Source organism: Lactuca serriola, chromosome 1 (assembly GCF_051521515.1).
Source record: "Lactuca serriola cultivar US96UC23 chromosome 1, Lser_US96UC23_V15, whole genome shotgun sequence".
Classification (NCBI taxonomy): Eukaryota; Viridiplantae; Streptophyta; class Magnoliopsida; order Asterales; family Asteraceae; genus Lactuca; species Lactuca serriola.
Window position 1 is genome coordinate 246,200,078 of NC_136408.1, and position 23,773 is coordinate 246,223,850.

General features: G+C 37.5%; 2 protein-coding genes across 2 annotated transcripts; both read left to right on the top strand.

The window, feature by feature from the left end:
* The first annotated feature begins 19,833 nt into the window (after positions 1-19,833).
* Positions 19,834-21,216, top strand: LOC145066996 (uncharacterized). The gene has a single exon (XM_079014230.1). The coding sequence runs from the start codon at positions 19,834-19,836 to the stop codon at positions 21,214-21,216; it is 1,383 nt and encodes a 460-aa protein (XP_078870356.1).
* A 44-nt stretch (positions 21,217-21,260) lies between these two features.
* Positions 21,261-22,250, top strand: LOC145067002 (uncharacterized). The gene has a single exon (XM_079014234.1). It carries the CDS (start codon positions 21,261-21,263, stop codon positions 22,248-22,250), a length of 990 nt encoding a protein of 329 aa, XP_078870360.1.
* The last annotated feature ends 1,523 nt before the right edge of the window (positions 22,251-23,773 follow it).

Genomic DNA, 23,773 nt, shown 5'->3' on the forward strand with positions numbered 1-23,773 from the left:
AGTATTGGAGCAAGTGTCTGAACGAAATAAGAGCTTAATGGCATAGTTGGAAAATCAGAGGAGTTTGTTGGGTGTACAAGCTCGTATGCGCAGCGTATAGGACCTTAAGCATGTACGCTTAGCGTACAAGATGAGTACGCCTGTGTACTTAGCAGAGGGTTTCAGTATTTTCTGCCTTTGGTGTGGGCTTCGCATGCGGACTTTAGGAGCTTAGGGAAGCATCGTGGGATGTAGCATGGTTATGTTAGGTGGGTCAATTTACATTGTAGGCCTTTAGAGCCATGAGTTGGGTCTTTTGGACCTTAGACCCATTAGTGTAAATGGGCCAAACTTGGTCGGGCCCAATATAAGGAAACTTCTTTTGGGCCTTTTGGGCCTTATGGCCCATTATAGTTTGGACTTTGATGCTTAGCCTATTAGTGAAGGAAATACTTTTGGGCCATAATGGAGGGATTTGGACATAGGATTTTGGTCCCTTGACTAGGTTGTGCCATAATCCTAATTAGGGTTATTTGTATATTTATACGGTGTGAGATTTTTGGTTGGTAGTTGAGCATCTATTGTTTTTAACAGACTAAGGTGAGTCTTCTCATTATACCAATGGGTCGAAGGCACCAATGTTAGCCTATTACTTGATATGAATTCTTAATAGTTGATATGCAATGGTTTGTTAGTTGGCATGTAATGACTTATGTGAAGACCATGGGGGAGCCCATGGCATTCTAGGTAAAGACCATGGAGGGAGTCCATTGCAATTCTCTCTCTCTCTCTCTCTCTCTCTCTCTATATATATATATATATATATATATATATATATATATATATATATTACAATTTGTTGGGTGTTTCAGGTACTTCTAGTTCTAAGGGAAAGGGCCCGACTTGATGGCGCATCATTCACTCTCTAGTATTTCCGCATTATTGTTTTGGATACTCTGAACTTTCTGATATGATTTGATGTAATTGAATTTTTGGGGAACAAAACATGATTGTAATTTCTAAATACTAAATGAAAATTTTTATCTAAATTTTGGAATGTTACAAGTTAGTATCAGAGACTTGGTTTGAGGGATTCGGGCACACTCTCGGGTGTGTTAGAACTCAAACTGAGGAAACAGTAAATTTGTTTGAAAATAGTTTTCCTAAGGAAAGAGGAGAGTGTGATGTGTGATATCGGCCAAGCTCAACTGAGTGTTCCCAATGTATTAGCCATGCTAGAAATATATGATTGACTTGGTTATTTGCTAAATGTATGCTTTCAAAGTTGTATATGTCTAGGATTGCATAGCCCTAGAATGATGGATTATGCCTAATTTCTCGTTCCTTTTTTGGTTGTGGTTTTAGGGTAGAAGCTTTATTTGACAGTCTATGTGAATCTATTTGTGTATAACTTGCATGCATAGGCAACCTACAATGATTGATTTAGGTTTCTGGTTTGGTGAGGATTGAGAAATCCAAGAATAGTCTAGGATCTGAGTTTGTGATGTGTTATATGGGTCATGTTTATCTGTGGTTGGGTGCATTATAGGTATCAGGTATGGCCTTGGGGGAAGGTACAGGTAGGTGTGAAAGCTAGTAATGGCCCCGTACTACTGAAAGGACAGGACATGTACCCAAAACAAGGACGGACCTGGAAGCTCTCAGGAGTCCAGTGAAGAGGAATCCCTTTCGAACTTCCTTATCAATTGCTCTTTATGTTGTATTTTTCTGTTAAGGATGGTGATGATTACGCGAGAAGGTTCGGGTTCGGGATCAGGATCAGGTTCATGATTTAGTGTAGAGCCAATTGGTCAGAGGTTGTGTGAGCTTATCGCGACTGAGGTTACTTGTGGCATCCTTGACGCTACCCTGGTGATCTTTGGTACCATCAAGGAGGGGATCTTGGAGATTATAGGGGAGCAACACAAGTATTTTCAAGACGAGATTGTTGCAGGTCAGATTGGGACTTAAACTCCCTCATTCCGAGTGTTTAAGACGTATGGTGCACCAGAGTTCTTTGGGGTTAAGGACCCTATCGCTTGACATGGAGAATGTCCGACGCACGAGCTTTTGCCCCGAGGTGACAAAGGCGGGGTTTGTGTCCTGTATGCTGAGAGATTGGGCGCGAGACTGGTGGGAAGAGGTTACCCGCGAGGTAGGATCGGTGTGTGTAACACCCATAAAATTCGAACCAATTTAAAACTTTTTAAATCATTAAAAACCCTTCAATTATTACAATTTGTTTTCAAAATAGTTTATACATCAGAGTTCCCATAAATCATAATCATTAATCAAGGAAGTGTACGGTCACGCCTTCGCTTTCCTGCGGCCATCAGCTGAACCTGAAACAATAAACTAAAACTGTAAGCCCAAAGCTTAGTGAATTACCCCCAAAACACCCATACACACAATAATACACATACAATAACAAACAACATACTATGGGTCCAGTCAACCATCAGGTTGGAATTCCCCAGGCCCACAACCAACCGGTTGGAATGCCAACATACTAGGGGTCCAATCATCCTCGGGATGGAATACCCTAGGCCCACAACCAACAGGTTGGAATGCCCACATACTATGAGTCCAATCATCCTCGGGATGGAATACTCACGACCCACAACCAACAGGTTGGAATGCCCAGGTCTATTGGCTTTTGCACAAAGCAGATAAGCCTTAACCGCCAAACAAACATGTGCACAGATAACAGTATATAGACAGACAAACCGATCTAACAGATCATAACAACATAACAACATCCTGTCTACCAGGATACTGATCTAGCGGATCATTAACAACATATATCATCCTATCTACCAGGACACCGATCTAACAGATCTTTATAGCATATAACATCCTATCTACCAGGATCCTGATCTAACAGATCCTAACAGCATATAACTGTTGGATTAGTGTCTAAGTCCATAACTATTTTGGTATGTACTTGACCCGATGGTGCATGGTCCTTTTGGGTTGCCTTCACCAAAGCAACTTGATTGGAGAAATATATATAGAGAGAGGACAATATGATTTATTAATATGTTATAAGAATAATATATTAAAGGAGAAATCATATTTGTTTAATTAATATTGTTCGATAATTAATTAAGAATTAGTTTTGTGATCAAATGTAATTAATTAAACTAGAGGGGCTGATTTGTAATTATGTGATAGTTACAAAATAAGGTAAGGATTATCTTATATGTATGGTGAACGAATTTAAGGTTGGAAAGCCTTAGAATTTGAGTATGATAAGGATTCAAGGATTATCTTATTGGTTGCTTAATGGATAATCAACTAGATAAGGATAATGACTGAAACCCTATCTCTACACCTATATAAACAACCCCAAGGTCATGAATTCGTGTATCCCTTCCCAAGAAGTCCCAAATACGAATTCTAACCTCCCTCCTCTCTCCTTATACCTTCTCCACTTGCTTATGGTGTTTGTAAGCCATTAGAGGAGTGACACTTGTGACTCTTTGCTTTCCAAGGTCAATTCAAGGAGGAATTGGATTGTTATTGCTATATAACAATCAAGGTATGTTCTTAAACCTATTTACATGTGAATTCTGATTTCCATATGCTAGTATTAGGGTTCAAAGTCTTGGATTCAAAGTATGTACAATAGAGAAACCTAGATCCAAGCTTTAGGGTTTGTATGAGCACATAGGATGTCTTATGCACAAAACCCATCAATAACATCCTATCTACCAGGATACCAGTCTAACAGATCATAACAACATATAACATCCTATCTACCAGGATCCCGATCTAACAGATCATAACAACATACCAACATCCTATCCACCAAGATACTGATCTAATAGATCATAACAGCATATAACATTAGGATAACAATCCGAAAAGGGCCGACCTTGGTGCCTTAGACCCTTGAGTATAGTGAGGATAACTCACCTCGCAACGGATGCGCTGAAGAGATAAGCTCAACTCTCGGATCACGGTCACAAACTCCACCACCAATATCCACCTTAGAACCATATCCGTAAATTTCCAATTTCCCAAAATGCCCCCAGAAGTCAACTAGTCAACCCTTGGTCAAAGCCCAAGTCAATGGTCAAGGTCAACAGTCCATGTTGACCTCAACACGTCGAGTACAACTATCCACTCGTCGAGTTCCTTGAATAACTCTTCAACTCGCCGAGTCACTAAGTGACTCGTTGAGTTCCTAATGTGTGCAGCTGAAAACTCCTTGGCCAACTCGTCGAGTTTCCCTTGCAAATCTCCAAGTTCATGCGTGCCAACAATTCGGAAAACCCTAACTGACTCGCCGAGTCCACGACAATCTTCATTGGAATCGCCGAGTTGACCATGCAACTCGCCGAGTCCCTATAGTCCATTTTCCATTCAGATGCTTTTTAAGCCATCTTAAGGTTCCATATTGTAGATACAACTTCTCAAGGCATGTTTATCACGTAAAGTTGCAAAATTTATGTGCATGCAAGGCTCTAAAGACTTATAATGACAAAACTAAGCTTGCAATGGAGTTTTACACTTAAGTAGGGGTCTTTACTTGCCAAAGCTGATAGCTTTATGGACTTAGAGACCCAAGAGGGTTCAGATATGAAGTCACAACTTCATATCTGAGCTCATGCCCAAAAATAGCTTCATAATATGCTAGAAAAGCCCAACTCTTTAACCAAATGAGATCTAGAATGAAATGAGGTCAAGGTAACGAATTGATACCTGCCAAAAGATGCCAACTGAGGTAGATATCAGATCCTCACATGCTCCTTGCTTCTAGCTACTTGCTCTCCAAGCTCTCCTTACAAAGATCCTCCTTCCAAAGCTTAAAACACACAAGAATGATGCACACACATGAATTAGGGTTTATGGACTATCAAGAGGTCGTAAGGGGCAGTTGAGGAGGCCAGTGACCCTTTAAATAGGGTGCAAAACCCTAAAATTTAGGGTTTCATCCTCTAGCTCCTACTCGTCGAGTCCCTTCTTGGACTTGGTGAGTTGAGCACTTAAACACGTGGACCTGCCCGTTGCTACTCGACGAGTCAGCCAACCAACTCATCGAGTAGACCTTGAAATCATGAGAAATTATAACCATAAATTGATACTCGAGAATTGGGGTGTTACAATTCTCCCCCAATTGAACTAGACTTCATCCTCAAAATTTGTTGCGGGGAACATCCTCGGATAGTGCTCCCGCATCACTGCCTCCGGCTCCCACATCCACTCGGACCCTCTTTGATGCTCCCACTATAGCTTTAACAAAGGTACCTCCTTGTTCCGCAAAACCTTCACCCTTCTCTCCAATATGGCCACAGGCCTTCCAACAGAAACCAGGCGCTCACCGACCTGAATGTCATCCAACGATACTATCGCCTCCTGATCCATGTGTTGGATTAGTGTCTAAGTCCATAACTATATTGGGTATGTACTTGACCCGACTCGGCATGGTCCATTTGGGTTGCATGGCATCATGCATTTGGATAGACTAAAATGAGAGAAATAACACTTATGGGTGATTAATATATTATAAGTTCTAATATATATTAATAATATTATTTAATTAGTGTTGATCAAGAATTAATTTGGAATTAATTAAGTGATCAAAAGGAGACTAATTAAATATATGGGTTGATTGTGTAAATCATCCATACTTGTATAGTGGGCTACTGCTCCATGGATTATCAAGTTGGGCTAAAACCCATAGGATGCCCCATGGATGCTCCATGGTGTCTTTGTACCCATGGATCATGGAAATGAAAGGCCATGACAATTAGGGTTTACATGGTGTAACCCTAATTTTGACACACTATATAAGCATCTTATTCTTGTGAAAATCAAACACCATGATAGAGTATAAAGGAATGGTGAGGGCTAGCCGATTTCATGAAGTGTATCATTTCTCTCTAAGTTATCCCAAGTGCATTTGATATTGTGTGAACCATTTGAGGTGTCACACTTGGGGCACTAGGCTCTCGAGCTTCATGGAGTCAAGCTACATCAAGAGGTATGTATTCTAACTTGTTATATTACCCAAGTATCAAAAGATTGTATGCTAGATAGGGTAATGCCTTGGAATATTCATATTTGCATGTACAATAGAGAAACATAGATCCAAGGTATTTAGGGTTGCGTGTACACTTAGGAGTGTTAGAATTCTCATAACCCAACAGTGGTATCAGAGCCTAGGCTTGTTTTCAATTATACTTGATGCAAAGTACTGAAAAATGCTGAAAAAATCGATTTTCGGGCTGTCTGGGCACTGGACTCGCCGAGTTCACTGATGGACTCGCCGAGTCCATGAAGAAACTCATCCTACTCGTCGAGTAGGTTCATACACTCGACGACTAGGACCCCCAGATAGCATATTTTCGACTTTTTAGGGTGGAATTGGACTAGAATCATTACCCCAAGCTGTTTTTGAACTTGTAAACTTGTTTTTGATGTGGTAATGTTCATTCTAATCCAATTTCAAAGATAATTGTCAATGGATTCATGTTTTGTATTAGTTTAAGAATTAGACTAATTACATGAAAAGGTTTGATTGAATTATCTGGTTCTTATGAGTTTCTTAGATTAATAGGAATGTTATGTGAAATTCTTGTTTTCAATCCAAATTAATCTAAGAGTTGATTCTAAAATGTCTTTTTGTAACTTGTCCTCAAGTTATATGAAAAGTCACATTTAAGATTCATAAAACTCATAAATATTTCCATAGGTTATGAATAAAGAAAAGTCACATTCTTTTAATAGTTTAAAGTCTTCCATAACTTGTCCTCAAGTTATGGAACTTGAAGAGTTTTTGGATTAAAACTACTTTAAACACATAAATTATGGAATTGAATAGTTTTGAATAGTTTCAAAACTTGCCCTCAAGTTTTAGAATTTGAAAATTTTTCCCTTATGAATACTTTAATTCCAAGTTAAGCCCTTAGAATTTTAAAAGTTAAAATTCAACCCTTATACTTTATAGTATTATAAGTTAATATATATATATATATATATATATATATATATATATATATATATGTATGTATAAGTGCAAGTCATTCTTACCGTTAGTAGGCCTCATTCACGAAGTCGGTCTATAAGGGGGGTATAAGGTTACTACCTATAAAATGGCAGTTTAATGGATGTCCACTCTCACCCACCGCTTCCTTGACTGGTGGAGGGTCGTTAGCCGAACGAGTAGGACAAGGACTAGAATTCTCCGTTCATTAAAAGTATTAATGATAAATATAAAGTAACTAAAATGTTTTTATAATTCCCAATCTTAGTTACTTTAGGAAAATGTAAATAAGGTGCTAATCTATGAAATTACACTTTGCACTTTGCTTAAGTCAGTTAGTGGAGCGCGTGTGGTTAACCGGCACACTAGCTGGATTTAACAAGGTAGGCAAAGGGTAACTTAATATTCATCATAGTATCGGTGGAGCGCGTGTGGTTAACCGACACATCGATTAAGGGGTAGAAATTAAGGGTACCAAGTAATTTGCATGGTTACTTCACACCTTGTTTTGTGATCCTCAGCATCCCAGTCACAAAACCTGAAGGTCACACTCGAGATTGAAACATGCCATTGAAAGTTCATTGAATCTCAAAAGATCTAGGAGTTATAAATCCAAATAAAACCTAATTAAATTATTTTGTTTTCATGGTGGAAATTGGTGAATCGTCATTCACCTACCTTCAAATATTTTATAGCTTGGATTGCCGCATCCCTCTTCCAAGTTATAAAAGTATTTTGTTGGGTCCTAGCCTTAATATTTCATATTGGGTGTTATATTAAGGACATTAAATCAAATATCTTGAATATCTCCCAAAAGGTGTCTAGTTCAGACATCTATGATCTTCCCAAATCTCTTGGAACTTCACTTCCTCCACCTCCTCTTATTATCCTCCCTAACCCACAAGTTCAAAGGTCACTCAAGCCTTATTGGCAAGCAAGGTCTATGTGTGATCGCATCTTGGAGATGAAGGCACATATTGACAAGACGGGAGAGTTGGGTGTCAAAGTCTTAAGAAAGTTGGATGTTCAATCACTTTCTAAGTCACATAGTGAGTTACCTTTGGGACTACTATGAAATAGACTATGACATGAACCTTAATGATATTATCTATTTGCTTGGTGCTGCTGAATTAGCAATGATTTGGAGCTTTGGTAAAGCAAATTTGATTAGTAGATCAACTTCCCAAACTACCATGGACATTGACAATAGTAACATTGGATATTTAGAAAAAACCTTCTCTTCCCAAGGAAATGGATTGACCATAGTCAACTCGGCTGACCAAATGGTAAAGAGAAAGGCAACTCTGCAATAGTCCCATGTACCATTCCCAAAGAGTCCATAAGTTTCTCTTGCCAAAGGAAGGGGCATTGATTGCGAAGCTGCCTATTTATCTGAAAGATCATAAGGTTGATCAAGTCAATAAGTTTGACACTACTTCAGGTAAAGTCCACTATCTAACTCTGTTAAGTTTCTATTCTGAGATTCTTATTACATGATATGACTGGGTCACATCTTGATGGTTTAAGAATCAAAGAAAAGTGAAGAAACTTAAAGGAAGTATATGCTGATTCTGATTGAGAAGATGGATTTCGATCGCATGGTTCGGTAATCAAAATTTTGAGTTGTTGCTTAGGAGTTATGATATATTGCTTAGGAATAGATAACAACAAGTTTTTCATATGATTTTGCACTGTAAGGATAAGTGTTTTCGCAAAGTTTTAAAATAAAAGGAAAAGTTTTGATTCCATTTATTCTAAGTATCCTTACAATGGCATTTATGAAAAATTGTTGCTTATATGATTCCATTGATACCAATAATGGAAATATGAATTTGATTTTTTCATTTGTGGTAATGTCTAAATTTACCAAATAAGGAAAGATTCTCATCAGCCAAGGTTTCAGTTGGATAGAAACTTGGAAATCATGCAAGTTGTATAGTATGATGAATGAGAATTTTCATCTTTGGAAAATTAAGACTAATTCCTTATTCACATGTATATATGAGTCAAGTGAAGGACTAAGGGATCAAGTAAACATTCTTGTGCGTTAATCAAGTCCACCACAAATGATCGATAAGACTATTCGTCATGATTTACTAAAGTTTAGTAAATATGATTATACTTACAAGTTTAAGTATAATTCTGAAGCATTGGAAAATTTTCGATGTATAGCAGAACGAATGAGAAGAATCAAATTAGGCAGAAGGATAAAAGTTTTTCAAATCTGAAAAGGTGGGAGAGTACTTTAGTATCAGGTTTTTTGATCATCTTAATGATTTAGAAATCATATCACAATTAGTCCTCTAAGGAAATCTTAGTGCATTCTTATGACTAAGAAGAGGAATCTTGAATTGTTGGAATGGTTAAATCAAGAAGATGAGTGATACTTCGTTCCAAAACAAGTCTTAGAGTCATACTCCAAGACTGTAAGTTGAGTGAAATATGTTAAAGAAAGGTTTAAAACACTTGTCAAATATAAGAGTAAATGTGTCCTACTCTTGTACATTTGAAACTGGTAAGTTGTGATGTTTTGGATAAAACAAAGACCAACTTAGGCTAATTGTGTGAAGTGTTTGTCTTGATAAAGAATCCGCACTATCTCTTGAATATTTGGCAAGATAGCCTTATATACCAAAAGGACAGTGGGAGTCTTAAAGATCCTGGAAGAATTTCAATATCTAATTGTTCGGTGCATTTTGTGCACCTTTTTGCACACCTTTAGTCCTATTTCATGCATCTTTTTAGCATAGTTGTTCTTCCTTTTTCTTGCATTTCATCATATTTCATGTTAGTCTCTAGAATAACCTTATTTGCAAATTTTCATGTATTTTTCAGGTAAACCGGAGGTTGGAACACGCTTTGGGATGTGTCGGGAAGCATTGGTGAAGATTTCGGGATGATCGGGCGAAGAACGAAAAAGTTGGAAAAATCAAGTTTGGATTCGGAGTCAGAGGGGTACACGGGCCGTGTTGGATTTACACTGCAAAACCAACACGGGCCGTGTTGACCAAAAAGAGGAGCTATTGACTATGCTGAACACGAGCCGTGTCAGATTTACTCTATGTTCAACACGGGTCGTGTTCGACCCAGAAACCAACTTTTGGCAGTTTTTCGTATCTTTCATATTAAGGGTTAACGACCATTTTTTCAAGGGGAGAAGATATCAGAGCACATTTGGAGGAGGATTTTCAAAGGTTTTTGCAAGGGTTTGATTAGCAATCATTTGGAAACATTATTTCTAGTTTTTGTAAGTTGTAATTACACTTAATTTCATCTTTTAGACTTGTGATCTTGTTCTAGCCATGTGTGGCTAGAACCCTAACTTCTCCAATTTCATGTTATGACTTTTTGATTGTGAATCAAATCATATGACTTGATGTTTGTGTTTAATTTCTATCTAGTGAAATTGATTTTACTTCAATCGAATGTTTGATTCTAATAATGATTCTTATTGGCCATTTGAATTAGGGTTAGGTCATTCAAGTTATTCGTTTTGCAAAATCCGTAATTGTTTTGTGAATTGAACCAAGTAACAAACATTAAATTGATTTCTTATTAATGAATTTAGTGTAAATCTTTTCACACATTCTTACGCTCCCGAGCTTGTGAGGAGTATTGGGTGTTGTTGGGAACATTCACAGTAAGCTTAATGCAATCTTTTAATCTACTTCTTAGAGCTTGTTTAGATTAGGTTAGTAAGGTTAGGATTAATCAAAGAGCTTGATTTGATTGATTAATGTGGTGAATGGAAAGTGTTAGAGCTTGTTAACACTTTCAAGTACCAACTTAGATAGAATGAAAGAAATGTCTTGTCATCTTTGATTCACATTGCTAGATTGTCATACATGGAGTTGGAGTCCTTACAAAATCTGAACTTAATTCATTAGTTTAGCTGTTTACTCGTGTTTTATATTTTTTTGCTACATCATTACACTCAACCCCCCTTACTTAATCTTTTGTGAACATATACCTTACGCAAAGAGGTATATACTAATTATCCCGTGTCTCTATGGATCAACCCTACTTGCATTGTACTACCTTTCTAGTGCAATAGAGTAGTGTACTTGGAGTCATTCGTACCTTTTTATTTGTTGGGTTTGACACGCCTAACAAATTGGCGTCGTTGCCGGGGACACGGTGTTACTAATTGTTTATGCCTAGATCTTTTCGTACAGGTACGCCATTACCAATTGACTCGGAGATAAAGAAGACTACAAAGAAGCTAAGGAAGCAAGCCAAGCTTCGTAAGAAGCAACCGGGTTCCGGGACTTCTTCGTCATCTACTCCCCCGGTCATCAACATTTGGGAGGACATACCCCTCTCAAGTGTCTCCGCATCAGAAACAGAAAGTGTCTCACTCTCATCACAACCATCTTCACCCAAAAATACCACTCCACCCTCTTCACCTAATCATCATATCCCAAACATTACACCCACAGAAACATCAACTACTACTCGTACCGTGGGAGATAACCACGGAGGGAATCCACCTCCAAACCCACCACCTGAACAAACCCTCCGCCAATGGTCAAGACAAGAGGTTACTCAACAACCTCTTTGTATCATGTATCCAGCTGCCACAAACCTTGAACTAAAATCTGGGCTTATCCACTTACTCCTAACTTTTAGAGGTTTCGAGAATGAAGATCCTCACAAGTTCCTCACCGAGTTCCACGTAGTATGTGTGGGTATGAAACCACACAATGTCACGGAGGACCAAATCAAGCTTAGGGCATTCCCCTTTGCGGTGCAAGATGCAGCCAAAGATTGGCTCTATGACCTCCCACCAGGGATGGTGACTACTTGGGTAGACCTTGCACGGTTGTTATTGGATAAGTACTTTCCCGAAATGAAAGCTTCAACCCTACGGAGGGAAATTATCGGGATCAAGCAACACAAAAGAGAAGCTTTCCACACATATTGGGAAAGATTTAAGAAACTATGTGCCCGTTGTCCAAAGCACTGGATTACCGAGTACCAACTCCTACAATACTTTCTTGAAGGCATGACCCCAATGGAAAGAAGACTTCTCAATGCTTCTAGTGGCGGATCTCTACCCGATAAGACTCCAACCGAAATCCGCAATCTAATCAAGTGTTGGGTTTTGAGCATTCTAACACTCCTAAGTGTACATGCAACCCTAAATACCTTGGATCTATGTTTTCTCTATTATACATGCAAATAAGAACTTCCAAGGTATTATCCTAATCTAGCATACAAAACAATAACTATAGCAAGATAGAATACATACCTCTTTGATGTAGAAAGTCTTCATGAAGCTTGAGTGCCTAGTGCCCCAAGTGTGACACCTCAAATGGAATCACAATCATCAAAACATTTGGAATGACTTGAGAGAATTCTACACTCATCAAAATCGGCTAGCCCTTTCTTCACACACACTAGTGTGATTCTAGTGGCCGATTTTGGTCAAGAATAAGATGCTTATATAGTTAGGGTTACACCATGTAAACCCTAATTGATATGGCCTTTCATTTCCATGATCCATGGGTACAAGTACACCATGGAGCATCCATGGACCATCCTATGGGTTTTAGCCCAACTTGATTATCCATGGAGCATTAGCCCACTATACAAGTATGGATGATTTACACAATCAACCCATATATTTAATTAGTCTTCTTTTGATCACTTAATTAATCCTAGATTAATTCTTGATCAATAATAATTAAATAATCTTATTATTCTTATTATTAATATACTAGAACTTATAATATATTAATAACCATAAGTGTCTTATTTCTCTCATTATAGTCTATCCAAGTGCATGATGGTACGCAACCCAAATGGACCATGCCGGGTCGGGTCAAGTCTTACAAATTATAGTTATGGACTTAGACATTAATCCAACAGTCTCCCACTTGGATAAGTCTAAAACTATTATTGCGTATGACTTCAGGAACCAACCGGCAATCGTAGCTCTCAAAAGCTTCTGTCGAACTCTGACCTTGTAGATGAACTCTGACCTTTGTCAGTGACTTGTCCATTAGATAAGGGATCATATATTCCTCCATTCTAGATATCATATGGACTGAGACATGGATTATAATCATTCTCTCTGTCCATTTGTTGTTTCCCGATTTCCCGATTTATGACGACTGACTAATTGAACAAATCAAATCAGTCCTGGCCCGGCCGAGCACTTCCATTTGTCATCATCAAATCATCGAGGGGCCCACAGATATCGCTTTTATCCCGAAGGTAAAAGGAATGGATAAACTTCGACTCATATGGCTTGTTCTACTACTTGTTGAATCATACACAAAGGCACGTTTTATAGCACCGAGTTACCAAATGCGGTTTCGTGCAATCAATGTACTATCAACTCATAGTAACAACTCATATCTCTAGGTTTGAAGAATATAAGATATTATCGTCTCATGATCACTCGTGATAAAATCCATGAAGTGATTCCAATGAGCGCGGGTTGAATCCAATACTCAGAACTTATGAGCACTCATGATTGCTGTAGCCTTGTCCAACACCTTAGACCTCTACAACCCATCATGACAGTCTTAATTCATATCTACTTCCAACATATGACCGACTGTGGATGGTTTGAATAACTTAGTCATTCCGGAAGAATAACCCAGTTTATTCGGGAAGTCAAAACATGCAAAATGAAACACAATAATAATTGAATCCAATATGGTCTCAGAACTTATGAATATAAATAAAACACCTTTTATTTATCACCATATGATTACACATTATTCATTGTATACTATTTCAGCGATCAACTTTAATCTTGAATTTAAAACAATAGTTGTCCCATGATCCAAGCATGTACACTACGTTTTCTAAACACTAGTCATGCCATACACAAGTATACATACTATGTTTGTCTATGAACTTTACTTTGTGAACTAGATCCATTGAACATAACTTCAATGATTCTCTTTTCACATTCCCAAATTCTTACTGCAAATGCAAGAATTCCAAATTCATGCCATTTACTGAAATCTGTTAGATTCTAAACTCATATGCATTGATCCTCTTGTAACGATTATGCACAAACTCCAAAAGACTTGGCAACAATCAATACAGAGTATTCCAAAGGAGATCAACTCCTTGGAAACATCCTTCTTGCATTAAGTTTCCTAATCTTAAACAGATTGAAAATTCTAACTTTGAAACATTTCCAGATTCCATTTTGACTATCACTTCTGAACAAGAGTTGCCTCCTTACAGATTATGTCAATATGGTCCTTCCAGAATTATCACTATACTTCCAACTGTCCTTGAGCAACCAATCTTTGGTAAACCTTAGATTGTTCTCGACAATTGTTTAATCCTTTTAGTCATATCCAGTTCTAAACCTTTTCCCTTCTTAATGCCCTAGGCATTTGGAAAATTTTAGAAAGGATGAATATAGCACATGTAATCGATCCTATATCCGAAGCATATGGGACACGATTCATGATGTCTCACATAAAGACTAAACCAGTCTTTTGCTATAACATTTCCATTTCTATTTGCCAAGTTCTCATAATTCAGATTATGAAAAGGGATGCCGTAATCACAATCGAATTTTAGAACGCAAATAATGGACCCGTATACAGAATTTCCTTATGTTGAGCCATTCCAACATGAAATTCATATATATCCTTGACTAAATGATTAAAACCTCACGATCTAAGCTTATAGATTTGAGATGAAGTATAATTTCCTCTCCCTTAATTATAGCAAAACAACTTTTCCCAATTGAAACCTTTTGTTTTCTATAATTAACATTGCTAGCTGGCAATACTTAACATAATTATCATGCTCCCACTAACATGATGATTATTAGCATAACACTTATGCTCCCACTAGCATTGACATGTACCCAGAAATCAGCTGGACTTCTAGAAATCAATACTTTATTGACTTTCTTACCAAAGTTCAGATTTCTGATACTAGATTGTTTTGATAAGACTTTATCAAAATCATACACCTTCCCTTAGATAGCACACTTGTGAGTCTAAACAATTATGAAGAGGTATGCCGTAATCATAATGTTTAGACCTTTTTGCCACTTCTCACAAGTCCATATTAGTGTGCCGGTTAACCACACGCGCTCCACTAACGACTTTGAGAATGCAAATATCACAATTGCTATCTAGCTAAAATCTACTTAGTGAAAGTGTTTCCTCACCATCATTTTCATGAATCGGAGAGAAACCTTATGACACTTAGATTTACTGGTGTATGTGTTCTTATCCATGTGAATGGTCAAAATCGTAGTCACAAGACAAGGATAATGACAAACCCAAACTCATATGGACTGAACTCAATCTTAATTTCTTGCCACCTGGCAGCTCAAGAGCCTGCCATTGCTTCCAAGTTGTTGTGCAACAAACTGAGAACTCTAAGAACTCATATGCAAAACCACCTTTAACTGGAATGGGCACAAAATATGTCAACACGATAGGTTATAAACCTCAAGTCGTGTGCTAGTGAAGAACTTCAGGTTTTATTCTTGATTAGTTCTTGAGACTTTCAAGACCTTTAAGACTCCCACTGTCCTCTTGACCTATAAGACTCCCTTGTCAAATATCCAAGAGATAGTGTGGATTCTAATCAAGACAAACACTTCACACAATTGGCCTTAGTTGGTCTTTGTTTTATCCAAAACATCACAACTTACCAATTTCAAATGTACAAGAGTAGAAAACTTTTACTCTTACATTTGACAAGTGTTTTAAACCTTCTTTTGAGACATGTCACTCAAGTTACAATCTTGGAGTATGACTCTAAGACTTGTATTGGAACGAAGTATGACTCATCTTCTTGATTTAACCATTTCAACAATTCAAGATCCCTCTTCTTAGTCATAAGAATGCACTAAGATTTCCTTAGAGAACTAATTGTGCTATGGTTTCTTAATCATTAAGATGATCACAAAAGCTGATACTAAAGTACTCTCCCATCTTTTCAGATTTGAGAAACTTTTATCCTTCTGCCTAAATTGATTCTTCTTATTCGCTCTGCCATACATTGGAACCTTTTCCAATGTCTCAGAGTTACACTTAAGCTTGTAAGTATAATCATATTTACTGAGCTTTAGTAAACTATGACGAATAGTTTTATCAATCTTTTTGTGGTGGACTTGACCAGTGCACAAGAATGTGTACTCGATCCCTTAGTCCTTTACTTGACTCACACATCCATGTGAACGAGTAATTAGTCTTAATTTTTCCAAAATTTGAAAGTTCTCATTCATCATGCTATATAACTTGCATGATTCCAAGTTTCGGTCCAATTGAAACTTGGGTGATGAGAATCTTTCCTTATTTGGTAACCTAGACATTACCACAAATGAAAGAATCAATTTCATATTTCCACTTTTGCACTTAATGGAATCACATAAGCAACATTTTTTTCCTCAAATGCCATTGTATGGATATTTTTAAAATAAATAAAATCAAAAAAAATTTTCTTTTATTTTAAAACTTTGCGGAAAAAACTTATCCTTACAATCCATAAGCACATGAAAACTTGTTGTTATCTATTCCTAAGCAATATATCATAACTCCTAAGAAGTAGCTCAAGAATCCGATTTTTCAAACTATGCGATAGAAATCCATCTATGCGATCAGATTCAGCATATTCTTTCTTTAAGTTTCTTCACTTTTCTTTGATTCTTAAAACATCACCATGTGACCCAGTCACATCATGTATCAAGAATCTCATAATAGAAACTTAACAGAGTTAGATAGTGGAATTTACCTGAAGTAGAGTCAAACTTATTGACTTTAACATCCTTAGGTAAATTTGGCAGCTTCGCAACCAATGCCCCTTTCTTTTGGCAATACAAACATATGGACCCTTTGATAATGGTACACGAGACTATCACAGACTTAGCTTTTCTCTTTACCATTTGGTCAACCGAGTTGACTATGGCCGATCCCTTTCCATCGGGAAGAGAGAGCTTTACTAGATATCCAATGTCATCATTGTCAATGTCCATAAAGTTTTAGGAAGTTGATCTTAGCAAATAGATAAGATCATTAAGGGTCTTGTCATAGTCGGTTTCATAGGTGTTCCAAAAAAACTCACTATGTGACTTAGAAAGTGATTGAACCACCAACTTTCTCAAGACTTTGACACCCAACTCTCCCGGCTTGTCAACATGTGACTACATCTCCAAGATGTGATCACACCTAGACCTTGCGTTGCCAATAGGGCCTGAGTGACCTTAAACTTTTCAAGAACTTGTGGGTTAGGGAGAATAGTTGGAGGAGGAGAAAGAAGTATGATTTCCAAGGGACATCATCTTCATTTAGGAAAGCTTGTTTCAAGAGATTTGGGAAGATCATAGGTGTCTAAACCAGACATCTTTTGGGAGATATTCAAGATAGTTGATTTAAAGTCCTTAATATAACACCCAATATGAAATATTAAGGCTAGGACCCAACAAACTATTTTATAACTTAGAAGAGGTATGCCGTAATCCAAGCTATAGAATATTTGAAGGTAGGTGAATGACGATTCACCAATTTCCACCAAGATAAACGAAATGTATCATTAGGTTTTTAATTGGTTTTGAAACTCCTAGATCTTTGAGATTCATTGAACTTTTCAAAGGCATGTTTCAATCTCGAGTGTGCCCTTCAGGTTTTGTGACTGGGATGCCGAGGATCACAAAACAAGGTGTGAAGTAACCATGCAAATCACTTGGTACCCTTAATAAATTACCCCTCAATCGATGTGCCGGTTAACCACACACGCTCCATCGATACTGTGATAAATATTAAGTCACCCTTTACCTACCTTGTTAAGTCCAAGTTAGTGTGCCGGTTAACCACACACGCTCCACTAACGACTTTGACAAAGTGTAAAGTGTAATTTCATGGATTAGCACCTTATTCACATTTTCCTAAGTAACTAAGATTGGGTATTATTATGAGTTTAGTTACTTAGTATTATCATTAATACTTTTAATGAAGGGAGAATTCTAGTCCTGTCAAACCCGTTCGGCTAACGACCCTCCACCAGTCAAGCAAGCGGTGGGTGAGAGTGGACACCCATTAAGTTGCCATTTTATAGGCAACAACCTTATACCCACCTTATAGACCGACTTCGTGAATGAGGCGTACTAGCGGTAAGACTGACTTTACTCTTATACATATATATATTATTAACTTATAATATTATAAAGTATAAGGGTTGAATTTTAACTTTTAAAATTCTAAGGGCTAACTTGCAATTAAAGTATTCATACTTGAAAACTTTTCAAATTCCAAAACTTGAGGGCAAGTTTTGAAACTATTCAAAACTAATTAATTCCATAACTTATGTGTTTAAAGTAGTTTTAATCCAAAAACTCTTCAAGTTCCATAACTTGAGGACAAGTTATGGAAGACTTTAAACTAATAAAAGAATTAACTTTTTCTTTATTTTATAACTTATGGATTTAATTATGGTTACATATTTTCCTTTAATGAAGTGACTCTTGAACTTCCATAACTTGAGGACAAGTTATGGAGTCATAAAAATTATTCAATGACACAAGACTCTTCATTTTGTAACCATTGCCAACTCTTATGAATTTTATGAGTCTTTAATGTGACTCTTCATGTAACTTGAGGACAAGTTACACAAACACATTTTATACTCAACTCTTAGATTAAAATGGATTGAAAACAACTATTTCACTCAACATTTCTATTAATCTAAGCAACTCATAAGAACAAGATAATTCAAATCAAACTTTTTCATGTAATTAGTCTAAACCTTAAACTAATACAAAACATGAATCTATTGACAATTATCTTTGAAAATGGATTAGCATGAACATTACCACATCAAAAACAAGTTTATAAGATCAAAAACAACTTAGGGTAATGTTCCTAGTCCATTTCTAGCCAAAAAAACTCGAAAATATGCTGTCTGGGGGTCCAACTCGTCGAGTGCATGAACCAACTCCGCGAGTTGGATCGAATTCATCACTTTTAAGGCATGGACTCGCCGAGTCGCCTGATGGACTCGCCGAGTCTGATGGCCAGACAGCACCAGATTCGTTTTTTCAGCTTCTATTGCAGGTATAACAAGAAAACAAGCCTAGGCTCTGATACCACTGTTGGGTTTTGAGCATTCTAACACTCCTAAGTGTACATGCAACCCTAAATACCTTGGATCTATGTTTTCTCTATTATACATGCAAATAAGAACTTCCAAGGTATTATCCTAATCTAGCATACAAAACAATAACTAAAGCAAGATAGAATACATACCTCTTTGATGTAGAAAGTCTTCATGAAGCTTGAGTGCCTAGTGCCCCAAGTGTGACACCTCAAATGGAATCACAATCATCAAAACATTTGGAATGACTTGAGAGAATTCTACACTCATCAAAATCGGCTAGCCCTTTCTTCACACACACTAGTGTGATTCTAGTGGCCGATTTTGGTCAAGAATAAGATGCTTATATAGTTAGGGTTACACCATGTAAACCCTAATTGACATGGCCTTTCATTTCCATGATCCATGGGTACAAGTACACCATGGAGCATCCATGGACCATCCTATGGGTTTTAGCCCAACTTGATTATCCATGGAGCATTAGCCCACTATACAAGTATGGATGATTTACACAATCAACCCATATATTTAATTAGTCTTCTTTTGATCACTTAATTAATCCTAGATTAATTCTTGATCAATACTAATTAAATAATCTTATTATTCTTATTATTAATATACTAGAACTTATAATATATTAATAACCATAAGTGTCTTATTTCTCTCATTATAGTCTATCCAAGTGCATGATGGTATGCAACCCAAATGGACCATGCCGGGTCGGGTCAAGTCTTACCAATTATAGTTATGGACTTAGACATTAATCCAACATCAAGAACATGGCCGAAGATTCTAAACATTCAAGCCATGATGAAGAATGGTACACGGATGCACACCGAGGTGTGAAGGAAGTTCAAACTCCTCATATTGAAGCCCAATTGTCCGTTCTCACAAAAGTAGTAATGATGTTGGCCAAAGACAAAGGTGTGCAGCCCGCACCCCGCCCATGTGGTATTTGCACTCAAGTGGGGCATCCAACCGATATGTGCCCACAACTCCAAGAGGAAGACTATGAAGAAGCAAAAGTCATGGGAGGCTATTCTGGGTCAAATCAGAGGGGTTATGTGCAACCACAAGGTGATCATAGATGGAACAATAATCAAGGTTGGGGAGGAAACCAACAAGGAAACTATCAGTTAAATCAATCACATCAATACCAGCAAAGACCATCATTTCCTCAAAATCAACAAAGACCACCCTTCCAACCTCAAAATTACCAGCCAAGGCAGCCACAACACCCTTCTCAACAAGCGGGTTCATCAAGTATGTCCTTAGAGGACATAATGAAAAGCCTTGCCACAAGCACTCAAAGCTTCCAACAAGAAACCAAGGCAGGCATAAAAAGCTTGGAGCAACAAGTGTCACAACTTGCTCAATCCGTAAGTAAGATGGAGTCACAAGGCAAGCTATCATCTCAAACGGAGAAGAACTCGAAACACAATGCTTGTGCCATTACTTTAAGAGGTGGGAAAATCTATGAAGGTCCAAAGATGTCGGATGAAGAAGAGGAAGAGAAAGAGATAGAGGTGGAAGAAGCTATCAAAGAAGAGGAAATGAAAAGTACTTCCAAGTCAAAGAAGCCCATAGAGATAGAAGTGAAAGTCACACGAGCTCCATTTCCTTCAAGGTTGGAAAGCACCAAAAGAGAGCGGGAAGATGATGAAATCATGGCCATGTTTCGAAAGGTAGAAATAAATATCCCTCTTTTAGATGCTATTACACAGATTCCTAGATATGCTAAGTTCCTCAAGGAACTTTGCACATATAAGAAAAAACTTAAAGGAAATCAAACTGTGAAAGTTGGTGAAAACGTCTCAGCCGTGTTACAAAAGCGGCTACCAAAAAAATGCAAGGACCCGGGTGTTTTCACGGTTCCTTGTAAAATGGGTAACCTTTTTGTACCATGTGCCATGCTTGATCTTGGAGCATCAATCAATATTTTACCATATTCAATCTATAAGACAATGGGAATTGGTCCTTTATCAAAAACAAGAGTTATCATTCAACTTGTCGACCAGTCTTTGGTACAACCGAAAGGTGTATTGGAGGACGTGTTAGTGCAAGTTAATAACTTGTATTTCCCGCTGACTTTTATATTTTGGATATGGGTGATGAAAACACTCCACAATCGAACTCCATCCTTTTGGGGAGACCTTTTATGAGTACCGCAAAAACAAAAATAGATGTAGCCAATGGTACTTTGTCTATGGAGTTCGATGGTGAGGTGATTAACTTTAATATCTTTGAAGCCATGCGTTATCCTAGTGATATTCATTCTTTAAACTTCATAGATGTTATTGATACATGTACTAATGATTGCTTTGAGATGTCAAGCCAAGATGTGCTAACCACCATCTTGAGCAAACACTTTAATGAGACAGGGATCAAGAATTTGGCTGACAAGTATACATTGGAGGATGAATTGATTGAAGTAATCAATTCCTTGGAAAAGGCACAACCTATGAGAGTTGAACCACCCCACATGAAGCTAAAAAGTTCCAATCCAAAACTTCTCTCCTCCATAGTACAACCACCGACTCTTGAGTTGAACGCTCGTCCCGACCATCTCAAGTATGCCTATCTTGGAGAGGAAAAGACATTACCAGTTATAATTTCCAACAAGTTGTCTTTTGCAGAAGAAGATGAGTTGGTGATCTTGTTGAAAAAGTATAATAAGGCTATTGGGTGGACGGTTGCTGATATAAAAGGGTTGAGCCCTTCTTTGTGTATGCATAAGATTCTTATGGAGGAAGATTTCAAACCAACTCAAGAGGCGCAGAGAAGATTGAATCCACCCATGATGGAGGTGGTAAAGAAAGAAATCATGAAGCTTTTGGATGCAGGTATGATCTACCCTATCTCAGACAGTAAATGGGTGAGCCCCGTTCAGGTAGTCCCGAAAAAAGTCGGTGTCACAGTGGTTAAGAATTCCGAGGGAGACTTGGTGCCCACCCGTGTGCAAAACAGATGGAGGGTTTGTATTGACTATAGAAAGTTGAATGCCTCAACGAGAAAAGACCATTTTCCCCTACCATTTATTGACCAAATGTTAGAGAGATTGGCGGGTAAATCTCACTACTGTTGTTTGGATGGTTTCTCGGGTTTTCATCAAATTCCAGTAGCCCCGGAAGACCAAGAGAAACCACCTTTACTTGTCCCTTTGGCACATTTTCTTATAGGCGTATGCCTTTTGTGATGGGTTTTAGCCATAAGAACTTTCCTATGTGCGCATGCAAAACCCTGATGCTTGGATCTAGGCTTTCTAATCAAACATGCTTTGAATCCAAGACTTCTAAAGACTATTTAGGTATAATAACAATATTGAAACAGATCTAGAATCATACCTTTGAATTCCTTGTTGATCTTGTTGTCTTGGAGCTTCTAGAGTCACAATTGTCACTCCTCTAATGGCTTACAAACACCAAATAGCAAGGAGGATTATTTGGGAGAGAGGAGAGGGGAGGAAATCGGCCAGGTTTTTCTTACTTTAGATGAAGTGCCGATTTCCCTTTGCCATAGGGTCTATTTATACTTGTAGACTCCTTAAGGGTTACAACCTAAACCCTAATTGGATAATCTTCTCTTAAGGCTATCCAAATCCATTCCTTAGATAACCCCTTGGACGATTTGAAGCTATCCTTAGCTTCTAGAATCCGTCCAATGCATATCAATATGGATTTACAGTCTAAAGTTTAACTATCAAACAATTGACAGTTTATACCCTTTTCTTTAATTAATCTCTTTAAGTCACCAAATTAATTCCAATTAATTCTATGACTTATATTTATCAAATAACAATATATTATTCTTTATATTATTCTCATAATATACTAATAATATTTACTCTCTCTTAATAAATCATCCTATCGAGTTGCTATGGTGAAGGCAACCCAAAAGGACCATGCACAATCGGGTCAAATACTTGCCTAATATAGTTGCAGCCTTAGACACTATTCCAACAGTCTCCCACTTGGATAAGTCTAGTAACTATATGCACAAGTACAATTTGGTTTGCAATCGTAGCTCTCAAAGACGCTGTCAAACTCTGATCTAATCAATCTTGTCCTTTAGATAAGGGATCGTACAGTCCTCTATTAGATATCATGTTGACAATTCTATGGAATGATTAGTCAAGCATTTAGGTTTCTCGATCTCTGATTTATTCGACATATAACTTAATCGAACACATCAATTCAGTTCTGACCGGGCCCGGCACATATGTCAAATCAAATCATCGAGCGGCTGAGATATCGCTTTTACCTTCTTAGATAAAAGTTATAGATAAACTTCGACTTATATGCATTTACTTATTCAATAATCAACTATACACAACAATGTGTTTTATAACATTGAGTTACCAATGCGTTTTCGCATTATCAATGTACAATCAATTAGCAAATAATAAACCATATATCTAGGTTTTAAGACTATATGATATTATCGTCTTGCGATCACCCTTTTATATCATATTCCATAAGGTGATTCCAGCAAGTGCGGGTTTGTTCCAATGCTCAAAACCAGTTCATAAGCACTCATGAATGTCGCAGCAACCCTTTGCTATGTCTAACACCATTTAGACAATCTACATACCAATTCATGACAATCTTCATTCATATCTACTTCCAACATATGAACGATTGTGGACAATTTGAACAATTCGATTATTCCTAATAAACTCAATTATTCTGGAAGTCAAAACATGCAAAGTGAAACAATAGC

Coding starts and splice junctions, on each gene's coding strand:
- LOC145067002 (XM_079014234.1), top strand. CDS start 21,261: ATGGAGTTCGATGGTGAGGTGATTAACTTTAATATCTTTGAAGCCATG.
- LOC145066996 (XM_079014230.1), top strand. CDS start 19,834: ATGGCCGAAGATTCTAAACATTCAAGCCATGATGAAGAATGGTACACG.